This window comes from Poecilia latipinna, unplaced genomic scaffold (genome assembly GCF_001443285.1).
Source record: "Poecilia latipinna isolate Pla-1442-1.1 unplaced genomic scaffold, P_latipinna-1.0 Scaffold73, whole genome shotgun sequence".
NCBI classification, from domain to species: domain Eukaryota; kingdom Metazoa; phylum Chordata; class Actinopteri; order Cyprinodontiformes; family Poeciliidae; genus Poecilia; species Poecilia latipinna.
In genome coordinates, this window is record NW_015112689.1 from 423,984 (window position 1) to 445,864 (window position 21,881).

Consider the following 21,881-nt stretch of genomic DNA (forward strand, 5'->3'; position numbering starts at 1 on the left):
GGGGGGGGACAAAAGGTTCAAGGCTGGGTCACTGCACTGGGCTCCTTGTCATAGATGTAGCTGCCCACGCCGCCAGTGTTGACGCCTGGAGAGACCAAAAAGGGAGAACAGCGGGAGAAGAGTCAGGAGGGGGGAAAACAAGGCGAAACATCAGCAGGACGGGTCGCTGCACAGTCACAGTGGAAACACTTGTGCGACATTCTCTTTTCAAGTGTCAGTTGGAGATTCGTGGGTCGACAGCGCCCCCTAGCGGTTACCTTTAGGTCCAAAGAGGACGGCGTAGCAGGGTTTGTGGCAGTAGGGCTGGCCGTCATGCTGGAGGGGGAGGGAAGGAGACAGCGACAATTAGTTTGACAAAGTTACTCTGAAATGGAACAAAATAATAATAAAAAAAAAAAAAAAACTCTCACAGCTACAGCGTAACGTTACATATGCACGGATAAAAATCAGACTACAGCTGATGTTAACCTCTACAAAACGGCAGTAAAAAATCTTCTGGGGAATCAAATCTTGGCCTTTTTAGATTATATTTATTTTATTAGAGAGCTTCTGGATTAAACAGTCGTACGTAGACGTAATAAAAGACTCAAAGAAGTTTGCAGTTGGAAATATGAAGTGACCTTTTCAATTAACTCCTCCTCCTCAGAAGAGCTCATAATGTTAGCTTGGAGGTGGAAACGGTGGGGATCTGTACTGTCAATATTTCCTATTACCCAACTTGATTGTGGTCACTTATGTTGTTGGTTTTTGGTAAGTATTGCTTAACCTTTTAAAAACCACTGTCCAGTGTAATTTTTTTTCCCACCAACATTTTTCCTCTGACTACAATACATAACACCAGTATGATGGAGAATCTGTATAGGAAGGGTGATGGCAAGACGGACTAGAGGAGGCGTGCAAAAAGCACCAGCTGTCATGATGAAATGAATAAAGATTTTTCAGTTTATTATTGAGGAGGGTGAAAATAACTGTCAATACAGGATTACATTTTTCTTATGTAGAAAATTGTTCATTAACTTCAGTCCGACTTTCAATGAGAAACAAACTTCTCAGTTGAACGAAAGTGAGCATTTTTACATCTAAATCTGCTCAAAGTCTACGAATGTTTCATGAATGCTTTTAACAGGCCTGTATTAGGCTGCACAGTAAAAAACCAAAACCTAATGCGTGCCGTCACCTCTGCGTGGCTGCCAGGAGCCAGAGTCTTGCTGCACCTCTCGCAGCGCAGACAGGGCCGGTGCCAGTCCTTCCCCAGGGACGTCACCTTCTCGGCTAAAGGGACGGAAAGCAGACACACATTTCATACGTCAGACGCTTTGCACGTCCGCGCCTTTTCCCTGTAAGGAGGCGTTTTAACGACTCACCAAAGTACACCTTCTTGTTGCATCGGGGACAAAGGTTGGCCTCGCCGGAGAAAGTGGTGATGCTGCCAGCTGCAGGAAATGAAAAAAAAAAAAAAAAAAAAAAAAACACCTAGGGGAAAGTCTCTAAAGAACAAATGTGGGGGAAAAAAAAGAATGAAAACTGATGAATGAGTATTAGTCTGGTCCTGCTGGGTGTGAACTCCACTGGGGCAATAATGAAAGGACAGGAAAGAAATGTTACGTTTTATGGATTTCAAGGGAAGTTTATATAAAACACCCAAATATTGCCAAGTTCAGAAACTTAACTCATTGTTTCCTATCAGACTCGATCGTAAGGCGTGCTTTGTAACAGCGTGAGACGACAGGAGACGTGCTCTGACTGAACAGCAGCTTCCATGTTTCCCCACACAAACACGAGGCTCAGCTGACCGACGGATCCACAACATGAAGCATTCACACTCAGAACCTTTCCACATTTCCTCAAGCTACATTTTATTCGACAGCTAAACACAAATTAGATCTTAATTGCAAAAAAAAATGGAAGAACAATTAGAAATGATTTCAAAAATGTTCACATCTAAAAATAACAAAACGTGTAATGCATTTGTATTTACCCCCCTTTTATCCTGATATCCTCTAAGTTCTGTGCAGCCAGTTACGCGCTGCATCTAATTTACTAATTAGGTGCCCAATTAAACATCTAAATTTCCAATTAGGTGCCTTGGAGGGCATCTAATTACATAAAATCCCCCTGTGTGTTATTTAATCTCTGTGTAAATCCAGCTGTTCTTTGTTAGAGAGGATTAGAGAGCAAACAGCGCCAGGCAGACTAGGAACACAGCAGACAGGAGGAAGCTACGGAGACGTTTGAAGCAGGGTTAGGTCACAAAGCCACATCTCAAGCTTTGAACATCTATCAGAACTTTGTTCCGTCCAAAGTCTGAGACAGAAACGCCTTCCTGAAACTGCGTGAATCTGGCGGGCTGCGGCGTTAACGAGGGAAGCAGCCGATGGGGCCGAATACCAACGCATGCCACACTTTTTAGATTTCGGCATTTAAAAAAATGTTGAAAACTATCGTTGACTTTCACTTTACAGCTATGCAGTACATATTGCTTGTTTGTCACATAATATCAAGCAGGGCTGGAGCAATTAATCAGACGAATTGCTTATCGAAATGATTGTCAACTAAATGAGTAAGTGATTAATCGATGACTAGAGACTAAAAAAAAAGACATTTGCTGAGATAACAGTGTACTCAGAGCCGTAATTAAGCCAAAGCTGTCCAAGAAAAAAAACTTACATTTTGCTTTTAAGATAAAAAAAAAAACTAACTTTTGTAAACATGTTCTACCTAGAACGCCTCAAAAGGCAGTTTTAGCTCCACCTGGTTCAAATTATATTAATGTATATTTAAAAAAGTCTATTAAGCACCTTTTCCAACTAATCAGTAGATCCAATAAATAATCCACAAATCAGCACTACACTGTATTAATGTTAATACAATACATAAGGTCAAGACCTATTGACCTATCAAGACCTACTGACCTTCTTTTAGCTGCAGATGCATCTTTGCTACGAATGATGAATATTGCCTGGTGTTATTCCATTTTGGGCAATAAAATGTTTATTTTCTTATTTAAAAAAAAGAAACAAACTGACTTCTTTGTTTATTTGCATCTTTTAATGTATTTCCAATATTGCATAAAAACAGATTAGATTGTTAAATCAAAAATCTACAGACTGCGCCGATTTTTAAAAATCAGATTAATCGTCGTAAGAAAAAAAAACAAAAACGAGGGAATTACTCGAATACTCGTTAGTTGCAGCCTTTATATCGAACTCCCAAACAAAGAGAGAACGTCAGATCATTTTCTCACGTAGATTTTAAACCGACCGCAGAATTTTTTTTTATGAACGCTGCGTCTGAAATACCTTTTGATGGCGCCTTTGGCGCGTACACGCGCTTCTCTTCGACTTTAGAGGCCGAATCCCCACCGGTGTTGTTGTTGGCTGGAGAATCGTACACATAAGAACCTGCTCCTCCAATGTTAACACCTCGGGTAGAGTAGGAAGACGAAAAAAGGATTTAGAATTACACAGATGTAGTGGATATAATATTCATTTGATGAATTATCTGCATTAAAATGTTCCAGATTATATATATTTTCGTATAACAGGTAAGGAGCTAAATATAGAGAGTTACATGCATCTCACCAGCAGAGAAACTCTGCATAAATAAATCAAATGGGTTTTTAATAATGCAACGGTGTGAGACGGGAGTGCAGTTCACCTTTTGGCCCAAAGAGGGCAGCATAGCATGGTTTGTGGCAGTAGGGCCTTCCATCGTGCTGCAGAGAGAGAACATATCATCGTTAGCGGGAGAAAACCCCCAAACTGATTCACTTCTAGAGTACATAAAACAGAAGGGAAGCTGGACATGATGTGTGTGTGAAGTCATAACGTTCACACACTTTCCCGGTGTTAAAAATGTTGCAGATGGAGGAACATGTCCAAAAATGGAGCTTTTTTTTATCCTTCTGCCACCTAATGATGAAGTCGTTGTCACAGGGTGCTATAACCTAAAATAACGAGCGCTACTGTATCCAGGAAACCGGTCTCTGTTGATGAATACACACACACACACACACACACACACACACGCACACACACACACACTTCAATGGGAGCTTTGTGTCTGCACATGTTTGACAGACATCGTGTTTCCATTCCCAAGAAAAAAGGGGGAGGAAAAGGGAAATAAAAAAATCTAAGTTGTGACATAAAAGGTCTTGAATCCGATGCACACTGGGAATGTGTCAGCCACCGCAGAAACATGTGATGGGTGAAGGGGATCGGGGGCGAGGGGCCACCGGTGTGTGTGCAGGCTCCAATGCCCATAGATGAGAAAAATCAGCGAGCAGGTGGCGAGACCTGCAGGGTGATGAGTGGAAAACCAGCCACTGCTCACTTCGCCATGGCCACCTGAGCTCTTTATTTATTTTTTTTCTTCCTCGAAGGACAGCGAAGAAGAAAGAAAAGATCGCTCTCTGACTTTAATAATGCATCAGCCGTGACAGGATTGGCTGTTGTTAAAGCCGCCACACTCTCCCTCTGGGCCTCGCGTTCGGCTTTTACGAGACTCCCGACGGTACGGAGTCGGACTCCGACTCTGACGTCTTCCCCGGGATCCGACCGTACGGACAGACGGGACGCAAAGTGAACTCAAAAATGGATTCGCCACTCAAAGAAAAGCCCACTCTCTTCCCAGCAGTTAAACCTCCCACACTGTCACACACACTTAAGGTTTGCTCCAACTCTGTGCTCTGGTTTCTAAACCACTGCTCACCTTTCAGCTGCTAAATCATCTCTGAAGGTTTAGCCGCTTTACTTTTTTATTTTCTGCGGACAAACTCCCTGCCATCCGTTTCAGGGTGAGTTATTACTTAATAAGACCCCTATATATGAAGTTAAAGTTCATGTTTCTTCTAGGATTTCCTGATGAACCCTGGAATCAGCAGCAGTTCAGGAACGACCCGTCGCTGCAGGTCATGTAAGCGAACAGGGCCGAATTTCCTTCCTGTATTGTCTGAGTTTAATCATTTTAGATGGCTGAAAATAAGAGCAGTGTGATGAAAGAGTTTACATTAGCTGAGCCTTCTGAAAACATTTCTGACACATTGAACTTTTCCACAGTTTCTCACATTACAACGCATTGCATCAGGATTTTATCTAACGGAACAATAATGTCCCTGATAAATGAAGGAACGTCCGTAGCGTGATGCTACCAAAAACCATTTTTTTCCACATTAGGGTGAAACGTTTTGTTTCACTAATTAGATGCCTTCTGTGGCATATAGTCGGTTATTTAGGTGCCTTATTAGTAAATTAGTTCAGTCCAGCCAATCTTAACCGACCTAAAACAAGAGAAATGAATTTGTTCAGACAGTGAGATATTTATATTATCTTTAAAAATGTGGTTTCAACTGTAAGTAAATTAAGGCTTTTAATCAAACGTCAGATTACACTTTAATATCAAACTGTGCAGTTTGAATATCAGGTGCTTTCGAGGGCTTTACACAGAAATCGAGCACTGATTTAGCACGACTGTCCCTGATCATTCTGACGTTTTTATGACCCGTACAGTCGGCTTCAGAGCATCATCAAGGCCCACTAGGCTCATGCGATGACTGCTGACCCCTCCCGAGTGATGCAGCTGACCCTAAAGCAGCCAGAAGAGCCAGTGCTCATCAGCAAAGTGCCGAAAGCTTGCAAATGCAGATGAGAAGTGGACCTTCAAGTCGCTGCAGTTGAAAACAACCGGTAGCTTTTATTCCATTTGCGAGAAAGTGAACATATCTGAACGGACGAGTGACTCACTTTGACCGGATTTGAAGCTGTTAAAGATTAAGTCAAACATTTTAACCCAGCACATGCGCTAATTCGTGACCATTAGGATTTATAGATGTTAACTGAGTCCAGATGGTTCTGACGTTCCAGCAGCGTTACGTTTAAAAAAAAAAAAAAAAAAACACCTCTGAATGTGCTGGAACAAATAAAGCCATGCTCTTTCAGGGTCAACAACGGAGACTTGTCACGTCGCATGTTGGAGGTCGCGCCTGGGGGGAAACCGCTGCCCTCGTTTAGCCCACAGACGTCAGGCCGCTCTGGGCCGCATCCTGTCCCTACGACTCCTTTTAAAGCAGCAGTCCTCGTTCTTCTGGGGTTCGCAACCTTCCACATACCGGGCCTGAGAGGATAACAAACAGCACTCCCGGACAATCCCTTTTAAACATTTCTTTCCAGAAGGAACGTCACCGGGCCTCGAGTTTCCATGACGACGATCGGGCAGAGATTCGTCTTCCTGTTAAAGTAAGAGTCGTGGCGTGGGGAGGGACTTGGATGCCCTCCACGGAGCGGAGGACGGCGGGAAGAGCGAGCGAGGGCCTCGGAGAGAGACTGTGTGCGACTACAGTACTGCAATCAGGCAGAGATTAAACGGCAGACAAGCATCCTTTGGGATCTGTGGGGGAAAATTGCTTTTGTGTCCAAAGAGGTTGAGATCACATCCTCTTTGACCAAAAAGGAAAAAAAAAAAAGAGCGGGAGATCAAGAAGAGTCTTTAAAAATAAGAAGAAAAAAAGAAAGCATAGTTGCCCGGGTCATGAACGGGTAAATCAAAAACGATGAGATGAGAGAATCCTGAAAAGGCAGAAGCAGACAGTGAGCAGTGCAGCGTCAGGGGAACCTGACTGAGATGTGATACTGCAGTCTGACTGCAGGACAGAGAGGCGGGATCTGAAAACGGCTCATCCTGCAGGGCTGGAGGGAGAAAAACATCCCATGAAGACCCAACATATCGAGACACACAAAACAGGCCCGGAAAACGGAAAGCAGACACAAATATATCCGGTGACAGATGCACAAGGACTGCGACATATCATGACCCAGAGAAGGAAAAATAACACTCCGATACGTCACAGGACTGTTTAAAAGAGACTACGGACTCTGGTGTTACACGACACCTCAGGCCCAAAAGGCCAAAATTCAGAGATTCTGTCTGCAAGTCTGATAATCACCAGGCAACAATCGATTCTGGCTCTTAGACGTTGCAGTAGCAATGAAGGGACTGCAGGAATACTGAAGTCCTAAAGGTTGCAGACCTGTGACTACTGTGCCGAGTCGTCTCGTCTCATTCTTTTATCTGATCATATTGCCATGAGTTATCGTAGTTTATATCTTGGTAAAGTTAACTGTGTGTTGTTGTTCTACTTTGTGCAGCACTTTGGTCAACTTTCATTTTAAAAGTATTATAATATAAAAAAATAAAAAAAAAGGAAAAAAGGCTGACTTGACTTCAAGAAGTCAGACTAGGATTCTCTTGCAAAAAAGATTTGTAATCTCAATGACAAGGTTAAATAAAAAAAATTTAAAAATCATTAATGAATAATGGTTGAAACAAATGAGCTCATAAAGCAAAAATGTCTCCTTTCTCCGACACAATGTCTACACGGCAATTTAAACTAATTTCAGAAAAAAACTAATATTTTATCTTTTCATGGATATATATATATATATATATATATATATATATATATATATATATATATATATATATATATATATATATATATATATATATATATATAGATAGATAGATAGATAGATAGATAGATAGATAGATAGATAGATAGATAGATAGATAGATATAGAGATAGAGAGAGAGAGAGAGAGATTTCACAGTTTGAACCCACTGACCTCTGCGTGGCCTCCTGCATTCAGAAGCTTGTTGCAGCGGTCACATTTGAGGCACAGTTTGTGCCAGTCCTTCCCCAGCGATGACACCTTCTCAGCTGCAAATCAAAGACAAAAGACAGAAGGGAAGTGGGATCAATGCAAACATTCACATCACGCAACATTTGTGCAGATTACTGTGAATAATCCCCCCTTTGGCCCCTCTATCAATTGTGCATGTTTGTATCACAGAGCGCCCTTCAATCAGCCACTGCAGGGAGGAATGACGTCCCCCATTGCTTCACTATCTACAATAATGATTGGTTTGTGCTGTGTTGTCTCTGGCCTCGATGGGGATGCTGTCATCACGCCAACAGAGGGATTGTTTTCTTGGAGGCGGGAACAGTGGGGATGCCTGTGTACAACACCGGGATACGGCGATGATGTCATAGCCGGGCTAACTGACAGCGGCGTTAGAAACAGCGGGGGGGATCCATGTCTAACCCAGATTCTTTGAATAATCTATTAAAAAAACAACTAAAAAAAGAAAACACACACACACTCCCTTCCCCCACCCTGATGCACATGACCCCCCGGCACCCCAACCCCATTTCAGTCCACTTGTCCTGCCGTCGTCCGTCCAGACAGGCGAGGGACGCAAAACGTACACTTCAAAACAACAAATCACCACTGCCTCCAAACAATGGGCCCCGAGGAGTCGTCCTGGCAGCGGAGGAAACACCTTCTCTTATCAAGGAACAGCAAAAATAGCCGGATACTTCGGCCTGTTTCCTGCATGCCCCAGCTCATAAAGCACACAAACATGTGCGCACGCAGCCAGCTCATATGCAGACATTAAGGCATTCCTCTTGTTCCTCCACACTGCAACATAGCTTCATGTTATAGTATATATTTATGGAAAGGTTTTAAAAAAAATACTGTCTGCAAGTGAAAGATGAAAAGACAGAAGAGCCTTAGTGGGAATGTAATTTTTTTTTTTTTTTGGATGATGAAAAGAAAAGATATAAATAGCATAGATGCACAAATCAGATTTGTGTTTGATTTTAGATCTCGCTCTGCACTAAGTTTGAAACATTTCACTGATACCCAAAATAGTTAACTTTGAGTCAAAGTTAACTAAAAAAATCAAAGTTCGATTAAAAATACATAAAACCCCCAAATAGCCACACGTAACACTTCTTGATTGTAGAAAATCTGCAGGTTTACAGCTAGACTGTGTCTCCTTTGACTGACTCTCAATGACTTCTTTGTAAACCTGATTAAATGAACTTCCCTCTTTGGGTAATCAAGTTAAATTTGATTTGATAAAAATTACAAAGGAATCACATTAAATTATCTAGTGGAAAAAATTCCCTCAGGATTGATTCGAGAGATGAGATTACTCTGTTCTTTCTCCAGTCGCACTCTGCTGACTCTGTCAATTACGACAAATGGATCACAACAAGACCAGGGGAAAAACTCACACTGTGCGTGGAAGTGGGGTCTTGGAAAAACACCAAGCGCTGGACAACTTCTTACGTCCAGCAATTCACGCTGCAGTTTACACAATAAATTGCAGAGTGAATAATTTTTATTTCTTAAACCAGAGAGAAAATATACTTCAAGCTAAAGAAAAGAATCTGCCTTTCGACAAATATAGTCCTCGGCGCCACAACTCTAGTAAATGGAAACGCACCACCATAGTTAGATTCTTAAGGTCACCTTTAACAGAAAACAGATCGGATTCTTGACAATAAAAAAATACCTTTCCATCAGGAATCTGTGAAATATTATTCACAACCTAAAAAAAAAAAGACGGAGCGAGAACAGGAAACAGCCGTGAGCACCAGGCGCGCTTTTGAATCGCTGTTCACCCCAGGATCATGAAACAGCTGCAACTGGGGGTTCAAGGGAAAAAACAAACACACACGACTGAGAGAAAAACCAAAACACAGTTCATGCAATAACAAGAGGTGACTGCAGGTGTTGTTTGTGAGCATAAAGTTTCTTAGGTAAGAATTCTCTGTAGTAAGAATAACATTTTGACGACTACATCAGTGAGGTGCACGAGTAAAGAAACGGACTGATTATGTGCGAAGAAGTGAGAATTTTAGCTGCTTCCATTCACTGCCACCATATTTTAACACATCCTCAGCAACAATGCTTACCAGAATCTTAAAGGAAATTCCTGTTTATCCGAGAACTGCGTGAATTTTCATTTAAAAAAAAAATATTTTTGTCAAATTGTCATTCATAAGAAAATTGACATCCCATGTCTGTGCAACCCAGTAAGTAGTTGCCTTTTCGCTACAACTTCAGCTCAAAAAAGTAAAAACAGGATGTGTTCAGATTCTCTTCTAAGCAGATTTGCATCATTTCCTCTTGTGTCTGAGGTCACCGTATGACCTTTCAAATGTTGACAGAATGGCGCAGAAACGGAATACTGGAAAACTGCCTGCATGTCCTCGGGGAAATCTATCTGTCAATGACTCATTCACAAAAACGGACAGAGTTTTAAAAGTCAGAGGATGAATGGAAACACACTTCAGGGAGACTGCTGCTTGTTCTCTGCAGATGTCCACCGTTTAACAGCTCCCACTTTGAAAAAGACGTTAATCTAACAAGAAGGGTGAACTCATCTGGTGTATTAAGTGCAAGAAAAGGGAGGGTGGGGGAGGGGGGCTGGCCTAGATAAACTGAGTCACTATCTGCCGTCGTCATCCTTTATTCAGTCCAGACTAATGCACCAAGAAACAAAATGTGTTGCGTAACAATAAACAATCACGGTATTCTAAAATAGTGGACACGTGGGAACAAATGATGCAAATGAAAAGGCTGCAGCGCATCCTCCCGCCTATATGTGGGTAAAAGCCCCCACCGGTTTAAAACAAACAAGGGGGAGCAACTTGACAGAAACTCACGTTGGCAATGTCAACATTGAAGAGGACGTGCCAGATCCTGCCTGCTCTCTATCCAAAGCCCAAAAAAAAAGGGGGGGGGGATTCCTGGGAATGTTGATGTAAACATAGGGAAAAAAATCCCAACTGAAAGGTTCTCATACATCTTACCTGACCTACGCTGACAGAGCCACGGGGAAATGGATAATTGTCAGTGAACTGGGCATCTCTTTGTTGTCGTCCTTGCAAACGACAAGCACAATCTCAATCTCTCCTATTGGATGTTCTGCGCTGATTTTGCAGCTGGACAGATTAAATACAGAACACTAACTACAGATATTTAAATAGTCCATAATTTGGGGTGCAACCATGTAAAGGCCTTCATTTGTGGAAAGGGTTTCATGTGAGATATGATTGCTGCCGAGGCGTTTAGAGGCTCTTTGGATTTGACACAGTCTTTGTGTTTATGTAATTGAGAGCCGCTGCCTTCAAAAACGAGAATGTCAGCGCCGACTTTAAATCCTGACGAACAGAGCACGGTCCCTGCAGCGACGTCGAGCAGGACAGAGGTCGACTGATATCTGCACCTCTGAAAGCTCTTTGACTTAATTTCTTCATGTGCAGGAGTCTCTGAGTCTTGTCAGTGTGGTTTTAATCACAGAGACAATCTGCTTCCGACTCTCACTTACCAACGCAACTATTACAGCATCGCGCAAATGTATTCACCCCCCGTCAGCTTGTCCTCATCATGTCGTGTTACAGACACAAACTCTTTTTAGAAGGATTTTATGTGCGACCAAAACAAAATAGTGTACAACTTGAAATAGAAAGGAGATTGATATTAGTTTATACAAATTAAAATCTAAAACGTGGTATTCACTGCAAAAACTCAAGATCTTACCAAGTATTTCTGGTCTAGTTTCTTAGTGCAAAACTCTTAGTGCACTAGAAATAATACAAACCTAAAATTGAAAAAAAGATATTGATCAAACTAAAAAGTACAAGTTACACTGGCATTTTATTTCAATTATAGGAAAAATGTCTTGCTATATGCAAAATAATCTGCCTGTGGAACTAGTAAGCTTTAGCGACTAAAGAAACCTTCCTATATCTTGCTGAAAATTTATTCGTAAGATATTTGCACTTGAAACTGGACAAAAATACTCGTTAAGATTTGGTCATTTTAGGGCAGCAACAGACAGACGAGGGATAGTTATTGTGACATTCAAAGCAGACCCTTCACATGGTGATACACGATGGCGGCGGGATGATGCTGTGGGATGTTTCTTTTCCAGTAGAGTCAGGGAAGCTGCTCAGAGTTAATGGGGAAACAGGGAGTGATAGTGGGAGCAAACCTGTTAGTCAAAGTCCAGATCTGGAGAATGGAAATGCAAGCCACATGTTTTTTCTTTTTCTTTTTAACATTTTTGAAAACTATGATTAGCCACAACTTTGCGGGGGTCTATCACATAAAATCCTAATAAAACATGTGGAGGTTGATGGATCCATTAAACATGCATACCCAAAAACAGAGCAAAAAAAAAATACATTAAAAACATTAAACCTAACCCCAAAAGTAGAAAAAACTTCAACTGTATAAAAAAAAAAAATAACATGACCAGCTTGATTTGTAATGAACTGCAAATAAACAAGGCAACGTTCTTCACAACAAAATAAAAGAAAGCGTCTGCATGTCGCTTTACGCCCTACTTAATGTAATTTCATAAAAGGTTATTTCTGGTAAACTTTAGTCAAATGATTTTAACTAAGGGGGATAAAAAGGTCCATTCAGCATCAAATAGATTTAGCATTAGCGAGCATGAATTACTCGTGATTGGGTTTGAGATCGTCCGAGCATCCATGCCGCTGACGCCACAAAAAGCCTCCTGGAGGCTCTAATTTAATTCTCCCCATTCGCTTCGGTTGTGAGATGCACTTTTAGTCCAGACTGCCCTCAGAGCCGGGTTTTCCGCTTGGGAACAGACCCTCAACAAATGGTTCACAAACACAGCATAATTGGACGGAGCATTAGGAAACGGAGCACTAACGAGCAGCCTTCTGAGGGGAAACATTAAGCCGCATTTCTCCCAATGACTTAATTACCTTTCCACGATTGTCAGCAGTGACAGAGCAGCTGTGCCGTAGCTACAGGTGGACTTGTTTTTTGAGCTGGGGGGGAGAGATTGTCCCCGTTTTTCTCACGAGTGATCGACGAGAACAGAGCGCCGAGCAAAATTTACACAGCCAAATACACAGCATTAAAAAAAATAAAATAATTTTTTTTTTAAAAAAACTACAGGAAGCACCATCGGTAGGTCTGGGTTTGGAAATCTAATATGTGTGTTTACTTATCACTCAATAATTCGATCAGGGTGTAACAGGCGGAAATGTAATTTGCTTGACAAGGAAGAGGACAACAGGGCTTTCTGATCAGGAGCTGGTTTCTGTAAGAGAAAAATCTGGTCATCGTTTGGATTCATCAGGTAGTAAAAACAAGCTACAGTCAGCCATGATGGTTCTGGTGTGACAAACTTAATGATTCGCCTAATGCTTCGTTTTGTGCCGTTCTGTTGCAGCCTGGGCTGACTTGGACCCTTTTCTGCAATAAACCCAACCACACAGCCGTCCCTTCATCTTCTTCTTCACCCTCTTCATCCAACTAGAAACAGCTGTGTCCACACGGGTGTTTGTGATTTCAGTGTGATAACCGTGGCTCCACGCACCTGAGGAACAGACCGGAGGCCACTTCGGTTTGTGTCCCGGGAGAAACAACAACAACTAACCAAAGGGAAAAACTGAGCACCCTGTGTTTTCCTGTCTGCGTCCTTGTTCCGCTCTCTGGAGGAAAAACACCCTCAAGCACTTCTGACCTTTTCCTCCACATACAGACAATAGGCATTCATGCACCAAAGGAAAGTTCTCAATAGATAAATATGCTGTGAATTTAGCACATGTTTTTATTGTCTGCTCATTACGAAACATTCGAGATGCAAACTCGATATAAAGTTGTACAGTGCATTCAAGGGTGAACATTCTTAGATTAATTACTAAGAGGACAAGGCTCAAAATTACCAAAAAACATAAGAACTATGGACACACAGACCAAGTCTTAAATACAGGGTTTCTTCTTATTTTACAGTAGGATAATTTTCTAGACTTAAATTCCCAGTGTTCTCCATTCTTTATACTCATTTTAAAATGTATAAAACTGAAAAAAACAACAACAACAACAACAACAAATGCTAAGGTGAACAGGCAGAGAGCCTATAAAAACCAAAAGGAAAGCAAGGAACCCAAGGAAGGACACAAAGAAAGGAGAGCAAAACAGAGAAACAAAAAGGAAAATGGTGGATACCAGAAATAAAGGAAAGTATAAGACAAGAAAGATATACAGAAGCAAAGAGAGAAATGGATAAACATCATCATAAGGAAGAAAAGAAGTAGGACATAATGAATGATTCATTTCCTAATGAAAGATGGAAAGACACAAAGTGAAAAAGGAAAAAGAAAAGACAGCAGAAAGGCAAAAAAAATACATGAAGAAGGAAGAAAGGAAGGATGGACATGAACAGGAAAGGAAGCATTGTGTAGGAATCCTATAAAAAAGTAGCTTTGGCCACACTTGTTGCAGATCAACAGGGTTTAACAACAGATTCTGCTCCTTCTTAATGGGTTTCCTATGGTTGGGGGAGGAGAGGGCTTGACCAACACTGACAGAGCAAAGGAAGTTTATCTTAACTTCATAAGAACTTTCAAATGATTATTGTATCTCGAATGGCCAGAGGGAAAATGCAGCCTTTGAAACAAAACATACAGATAAACTCAAGGTTGGAACTACAGGACCAAGGACTGTTTGGAAAACTGTTTGGAAAACAGTCCTTGGAAGAGGGCCCTGAAGAGGACAGTGAGGGGATCGGAGTAGGTCATTGGCATAACCTTACCCTGTGTTTAATATTTGTTTAAGATCATATCATGATCACAATTTCCTATTGTTATTTATCTTAGGAGAAAACGTCCATTAACTCAAAGAAAAGTATGCACAAAGTCATAATTTAGTTTTTTAATATATTTTAAAATATCTGGTAGATGGAGATGTGAAGAGTAAAACAAAAACAGGAACACCAATTTAAAACAATTACATTAAAAAAAAACAATAGAGAGAGAGTGTAGCTTAATATAATTCAGGAAGATGCTACTATATTAGACTGACTTTAAAAAGGAATTCTGGGAAATCTATCCTGTAAATCCCCCTCAGTTTTATTTTGTAGTGTGGCAGCAGTTTTGGGATGTTGCTAAATCTGGTGAAAGTAACATGGAGCTGACCCTGATGGCAGCATTAACCAACAGAATTGATTTATTTATGGTCGGTACGCGCTCGTAGCTCCCTGAGCGGCTCACAGTGACTGTTCAGGGTGGTTGTTCGTTTGCTTCACAGCTACTAAAAAAACATTGTTTTGGATCCAGCTCACTCCCTGTGGCTGATGCAACCTCATAGCAAAACCAGCTCTGGAGGTCGTCCATTGCCTCAGACGAGGCGAGGCTTCCTCTACGGGCTCACTACCCGTCGCCCCTCCCTTTGTGTACAAGCGAGGCCGACCTTGGGAATCCCGCTGGCTGATGTAAATGGACTGCAGTTAACGTGCATCCTGCCTGCGCCGACCAGCAGACCCGCGGGCGAAGCAGCCACTCGACCGTCCGTCTCCGCCGCCCAAAGCTGCTTTCTCTGCACCGAATCTGTTCTCCAAGAAAAAAGGGACACGGTGTCCAAGCTGCGTGCCGTTCAGAAAGATCGAGTGCTCCTCAAACAGGAAGTGGAGTCGTTTTTATGACTTTGCATTGTGCACCAGATTGCTTTAATTTGATAATGAGTCTTTAAAGGGAAGAGATCGCATGAGAGCGCTATAAAGGGCAGACGGTTTTAAGTGAGTCTTGAGGTCTGACTTGCATGGAAAGCATGTCTGTGTGGCAGGATGGTGCAGAGAAGAAGCTCCAGAGTCTAAAAGATGAAGTTGTAACTCAATGGAAATTTATGTTTCCACTTTAAGTACAATTAAATCAGGTTATATACTTAGAACACTATAAATATTGTATGAGATGCATACAATTTTCATCATCTGAATGACATCCAAACCAAGTGCATGCACCATTTACACAAATTAAAACCTGGAAGACCTCAAAAGGCATCAATTTGGGAATGTGGTGTGTTCCCAAATTGATCTTTCCATCGGATCGATTGGATGCTTTGTTGTTATATCTGTAAAACGGACTCCAGCTATTTCTCTTTACAGTCGTCAATAACCCCAAAAAACACAAACATGACCTCCAATCTTATCAAGCACCTCAAAGCACACAATACATGCAGGAGACCTGAATAATAACGCTAGTCTGATATCTGATTTCACTTCTTCCAAGTCCTTCTAGCTGATTACAAACACAGACGTTTGCAGATATTGTTTCCCCAAGTCATTTGTGCAACAGATTTTACTTTGGTAAGCTGTTTCTCATGGTGATACCTCAGCCCCCTGGCCTCAGGCACTCTCACTGCTCATGTTAGGTTTAATTGCTCTCTCTAACTTGACCTTACTAGAAAGTGTTTTGTGCTCTATGATGGACTGGTGATGTATCCAGGATGTGTCCTGCTAGAGATGGGTACCGACTCCCCTACCAAACCTCACCAGGATAAGACGGTGGATGGATGATTCGTGCCAGCTGGCTGTGTGGAAGTTATGCCAAAAAAAGCTTTTTCTTTCCCATCATCACAAATATAAACATATGAAGTTTTTGAAACTCTACTGGAAGTTTTGTTTTAATTTCCTTTATTTAACCAGGTAAACCCCTGGTTTAACTGGAACTGTGTGCATAGGCCTGTCATAGTGATCAATAAATTAATTAATTGCATGATCAATTAAAACAAGCTCAATAATTTCCATTGGTATGGTTAATCGTTTTCCTGTTTTCTTCTCTTTCTACAAAAAACTGAGATAGTCTTCAGTTTGATGTTTTGGTTTCAACTAGCCCCTTTTTTGAAGGCCACCTGTGTTGCTGTGTTTACTTATCTTTGATATTTAATAAGTCTCCCACTTCCAGTGTTAAATGTCCATGAGAATTTAAAGCTTATTGCTTTTTGGAAACGTGTTCTTGCATTATTTTGCCATTACTATAACATTCGTTGAAAATGGTCTCAAAACAATATTATCGGTTATCGCGATAATTTCTGGGACAATTTATCGTCCAGCTAAATTTGTTATCGTGACAGGCCTGTGGGTGCATTAAAAACAAGATTGGGCTTTTCAGTAGCCAACACTGCAACAAAAAAAATGCCACTCCCTGTGTTTGTTCTAACCTTGAAAAATTTTACAGTTTAAGTGCCATTCTGTAATAGTAGGCATACTAATATTTGTGCCAACCTCATCTTTCATTCAGGGAACAGGGAGAATACCGTGTGCACTAGGATGAACAACCGACTGTGCTCCTCTATGCTGTTGCGTAACAAGTCAAACCACAGCAACGGTTGTACCTGTGTGCGAAGCAGTGGTACAAGATGAGCCGTCAGCACCAAGCTTAATGCCATCTCCATTAGAGGATCATATTTGTGCCTCATAAAGGCAGAGAAAGAAGACCCTCGCTGACTGCCGCACAGGAGCTGGTGGGTTATGCAATTCCAAAAAAAGCAGGAGGAAAAAACCTCAAGAAAAGATGTTACATAACCGACAAGGCACATTCATCCAGCCCCGCTGGGCAGCCAAGTGGAAAACAGGGTGCTCTAGCGTTGACAGAAAAGCGGGGTGGGATAAATAAGGTGTATTGTGTGGGATAAAAGTGGGAATAAAAGGGGAGAGGTGTGTGGGAAACGGACCGCTGGCCTTTCGTCCCCTCGGTCTAAGCAGACCGAGGGGATGAAGGTACTCGGGCTCTCTGGAAGGAGAACCGTGCGCAGAGACAGAAAGAGCCCTGTGTGAATAGAGATCGCCTCTCATTAGAATGCATGAAGCACTCAGGGAGTCTCCGCTTAAAGAAAGGCAAAACCATCTCACCCTGCTTTCCCCATTCCGTGCAGTTAGAGCGAAAAGGAAAGTGGAGGAGGAATTACAGGTCCTGGGCCGCCACCAAGAGCCTGAGAGGAGTCGGTGGATAAAAGAGAGAAAGAAGTAGCTCACCCAGGAGCTCCATTAGTTCCCATTAAGTCCTCGTTTATTCAGTTAGCGGCACAAAGATGCATTGCCCCCGTTTGTCGTGCAAACGATATATCAGCTGAATTCAGGCTTGGACTCCATCACATGGCCTGAATTCCCACTGGGCCTGGCTACATGTCTGCCTAGAGTCCCCTCGGTGTATTACTACAAGCATTTCTGTCCCCTTCCAGATGTGAGGCCACAATGTGGACATGTGGTATTCAACCAACCATACCCATACAATCCCCTGAGACATTCGCATTCTTTCAATACCAACTCTGATGAGGGATTTCCTTTTTTTTTTATATTCCTGACGTTTTTCTTTTGGGGTCCCTGAAAGCAAATCAGCATTTTAAGTGGCAGAAACTCCAGAAGTAGAGGTAACATTTTCCCCTTAAGTTGCAATTAAGCTAAAACGTCAGTGCCCAATAAAGCTTCAACGGAAAACCAGAGGAATTTCCATCCCAGCCGCGGCTCACCACTGCCCTTTGAAAAAGTATTTCTATTCAGAAAAGATGAAGAAAAAAAAATTGGAGTTAAATAATGAATCTACTGCTGCTTAACCCCATGCTAAGGGAACCAGATGGAGGGCCAGGTGGGTTTTTACAGGGTGGGCAAGTAGAAGTAGCTACTTGCCTTTTTCTTCACGCCAACGCATGAAGAAAAAGGAGAGCTAAACAAGACAGGAAATAGACAATTTTCTTCACCAATGACACACTTTTGAGAACATTTGAAAAAATTAAAGGCATAGTCATGGAGAGAAGAGAGTCTTTGTTTAGGAACTTCAGTGCATCATATTTGCCTTTTGCAGATGATGTGGTTCTGCAGGCATTCTCAGTCAGTGACCTTCAGCATGAAAGCGGTTCAAAACTGGATATTAAGGAGCTGTGAGAGTAAACCTAAAGTTCTGAATAAAAAGAATATGATGGACTAGGAGGTCAGCCTGTGTGGTAGAGTTCAAGTTCCTTGCCATCAACCACAAATGATGGTGGAATGGATGAAGACAGCTGGGCTAAAATTCCTTCATAGGGATATTGGACATGGTCAGGAACCGAACCATTCAGGAGGAGGTCTAGGTAAAGCCCTCGATCCTTCACAATGAAAGGAGTTATGATCAATGTGAGATTCAGATAATGACCTCAAGACTGACAGCTTGCTCCATTATCCAGGGGAGCTCTGACAAGAGCTGCTGCTCTTCCACATTGAAAGGACTCAAACGTAGAAAAATATGGTCGAAAGAGCAAAACTCTCGATTTTCCGATGCGTCAACAAGTCATGTGAAAAAGGACTAGAAAGCAAAGATCTCAAGTTACTGGTCTCGCTAAACCCCAACATGACATATAGTTCATGACCAAAACAACCACACCTTGCATATAAATGACTGAGATTAGCTTCCTTCATTGGTTGGCTGGGCTCACCTTTAGAGATAAGCCGAATATCTCGAATATCTAAGGGGAGATCTCAAAGTCGAGCCACTGCCCCTCCACGTAGAAAGGACTCAGTTGATGAAAGACCTGAGCCAAATAGCGAGATTATACATTTCTTAGAACCGTCCAACCTTCTCCGATGTTAATAAGAGATGGATCAAGTCCAAAAGAACTGGAAAGAAGGAGGTCAGAGATAAGCCAATGACCTCCAAGTAAAGTCAGCAGTCCTGCAGGGCAAAAGGAGTCCTCTGAGATAGCTCGGCCCTCTGATCAAAACATCTCCCTCTGAAGGTTTTCCGGCCACTTAAAACTCAGCTGGAGAGTATCCGTGGGGAGAAGTCTTCTATATCTTCCTGGACTTTTTACCTTCGAAGCACCACAACCTCATAAGGGGAACACAATGGACAGAAGGATTGATCATCACACCCACTCATGTCTGCTTTGTAACTTCTACATTCCTGCAGACTTGTTAATTCACCCCTGCTCAGAATTCCTCACCTCTTTCAGGAGCAATATAATTGTAAGGAGTATGTGTGTGTGTGTGTGTGTGTGTGTGTGTGTGTGTGTGTGTGTGTGTGTGTGTGTGTGTGTAGGTAGTGCAGCTGAACTTTTTCTTTTACAGTATCTGACTGTCATTAGGCATGCTGTTATTGCTGCAGGCCAAATGTTACTCCCACCCTGACCTCTCCCATTCCTCCTTGCGCATTTCACAGCTTCGCTCTAAAATGACTGAAACGTTAATATTGTCATTAACGCCTCCCTGCACTCCTCCATGATCCCTTCATCATCTTCATCACTTGCTCGTCCCAGAAGGACACACCTCACGCAAAAATAACTGTCCCGGACCAAAGTGCGTTACATAAAGACAAATAACACACACCAAAGGGGAGCGGTGATTCACACGCTGCAGAGAATTAAGGCTACAGAGAGAAGTGAATACTCATATGTTTGAAATCTGTAAATAAATCTTATTTGTAGGGATGTTATTCCATGCCAGTGACCCGGAGGATGAGGAGCAGCTGTGTTGCGTGCTGCGGGCCGCTTCTGTTACGCAACAGTCCTTCCATCCACTCACATAATTGCTTTTGACCCCCACTGATGAGCACTGTGAATTGCGTAGAGCTGTGCTTTCTGTGTTTTTTCCAACACAAACAATGGATTATAAAAAAATATCAACAGCACAAGCTTAAATTAAGAAAAAAAAAATCAACAGAGGATGAACATGAAGAGCAGAGGATGTAAATTACTGTTTATGTTGAGAATCTGAGCTCCTATAATCTAGGCACATCTCAAACTGTAAGCATCTTTTCATAAAACAGAGCATATAAGTAGTAATCATCCTCGCTGTATGGAAGTATGAGTCAGAGCTCTCGTCATGTGGGTGTTTTGATTTCTCAGTTTTGTTTACAAGGATGAAAAGGATGTACATTTCCAGGTTTCCATCCCACTGACGCCGCGTGATGTTGCTACCATCTTCTGTGAGTGGACACTCTTAGCATATGGCTCTCTTGGCAATAGGTCTCTGACAGCTATTCTCCAGAGCCAACCGCCGAGCTTGGAGCTTTACCAAACACAACAAATTAAAAATGGCACAGATCGGACTCAGAGCGGGATAAATCCTTCATCTGATTTGCAGCAGACGGCACAAACATCACAAATTTTCACACTGACCACCACTTGATGACATAAAGAGGGCTCAATCAATGAAAAAACGTGTTTGTTTACTTTCTTTTTGTTCATTAACCCCTTCAAATCTACAGCTTTTGAGTTTCACAGAGTTTGCTCAAGTGAATCATTTACTTTTCTAGTGACTATGACCCCTAAAATTGGCCCAGTGAAAGGAATGTTGAGGACTTCTGTGAGGAATCCTTAGGGGAAAACTAGGAAAAGTTTAAATATTTCCCGCCAGTACAGTGATAATTTATCATAGCCCCAACAGCAGACAAATTTTACCAAATATGTAGGTGGAAGATGTGCTCACATTCTAAACTTTATTTTAAAAAAAAAAAGCAGTGTTACTTATCATATATCTTCGTAGCACAAACATAATTGTTACAATCGACAACATCTAAAAACAACACTGCATGGACTCAAATGTTTACTGTTTAAAAATGTTTACATTTAAATTAGCGACACCGTTATTATCAAATGTAATTTAAGCACACAAAAGTCCACTCTGCTTGCATTACTCACCGAAATACACCGTCTTGTCGCACTTGGGGCACTTCGAGGCCATGTTGGAGCTCTAGGAAATGTGGGTCTACTAGTTTTTTCTGTCCACCCGGTATTTCTCCTCTCCTCGTGCTCCGGTTCTCCCAAAACAGCAAGTGTCCCGCCGTCCACAGCAGCCAGAGCATCTATGCCTCATTTGCATATCCCCGCCTACTTCCAACAAAAATCCCGCCCTGAATACTTCAGGGACTGTCGGAAATATTTCTACTTGGCAACAAACCCCCCTCCGTCGTAAAAAATAAAATAAAATAAAATAAAATAAAATAAAATAAAATTGTGAATATCTTTGCCGCATTCTCGCCATTCACTTTTTATAATCCAGGCTGAATAATCTTTCTGTATGAAGCAGGTACTGAGATGTAGCCTAAAGCATCCCCAGTTAGAGTAACAATAGAGATGAGCAGATCAAAATTTTCAAACTTACCAGTTCATAATTTTTTTTAATGTTCCTCTTAAAAATGTACTACACCTATTTCTATTGTTTCCTTTATTTTTAACAAAACTATGAGACAAAATTTTCTTCAACCAGTCATTTTTGCCACCTTTTAAATATTG

The 21,881-nt window shown here is 41.7% G+C and overlaps 1 protein-coding gene across 1 annotated transcript in view; it reads right to left on the reverse strand.

The window, feature by feature from the left end:
- Nucleotides 1-21,457, reverse strand: part of crip2 (cysteine-rich protein 2) — a 24,811-nt gene extending 3,354 nt beyond the window's left edge. The window contains exons 1-8 of the mRNA XM_015016592.1: nucleotides 21,288-21,457; nucleotides 7,623-7,717; nucleotides 3,658-3,715; nucleotides 3,300-3,422; nucleotides 1,365-1,433; nucleotides 1,178-1,272; nucleotides 258-315; nucleotides 2-85 (exon numbers count right to left, since the gene is read on the reverse strand). Of these exons, the coding sequence (XP_014872078.1) occupies nucleotides 18-85; nucleotides 258-315; nucleotides 1,178-1,272; nucleotides 1,365-1,433; nucleotides 3,300-3,422; nucleotides 3,658-3,715; nucleotides 7,623-7,717; nucleotides 21,288-21,330 (609 nt within the window). The 5' untranslated portion in view covers nucleotides 21,331-21,457 and the 3' untranslated portion in view covers nucleotides 2-17. The remainder of the gene's footprint in view (nucleotide 1; nucleotides 86-257; nucleotides 316-1,177; nucleotides 1,273-1,364; nucleotides 1,434-3,299; nucleotides 3,423-3,657; nucleotides 3,716-7,622; nucleotides 7,718-21,287) is intronic.
- Nucleotides 21,458-21,881: the final 424 nt, after the last annotated feature.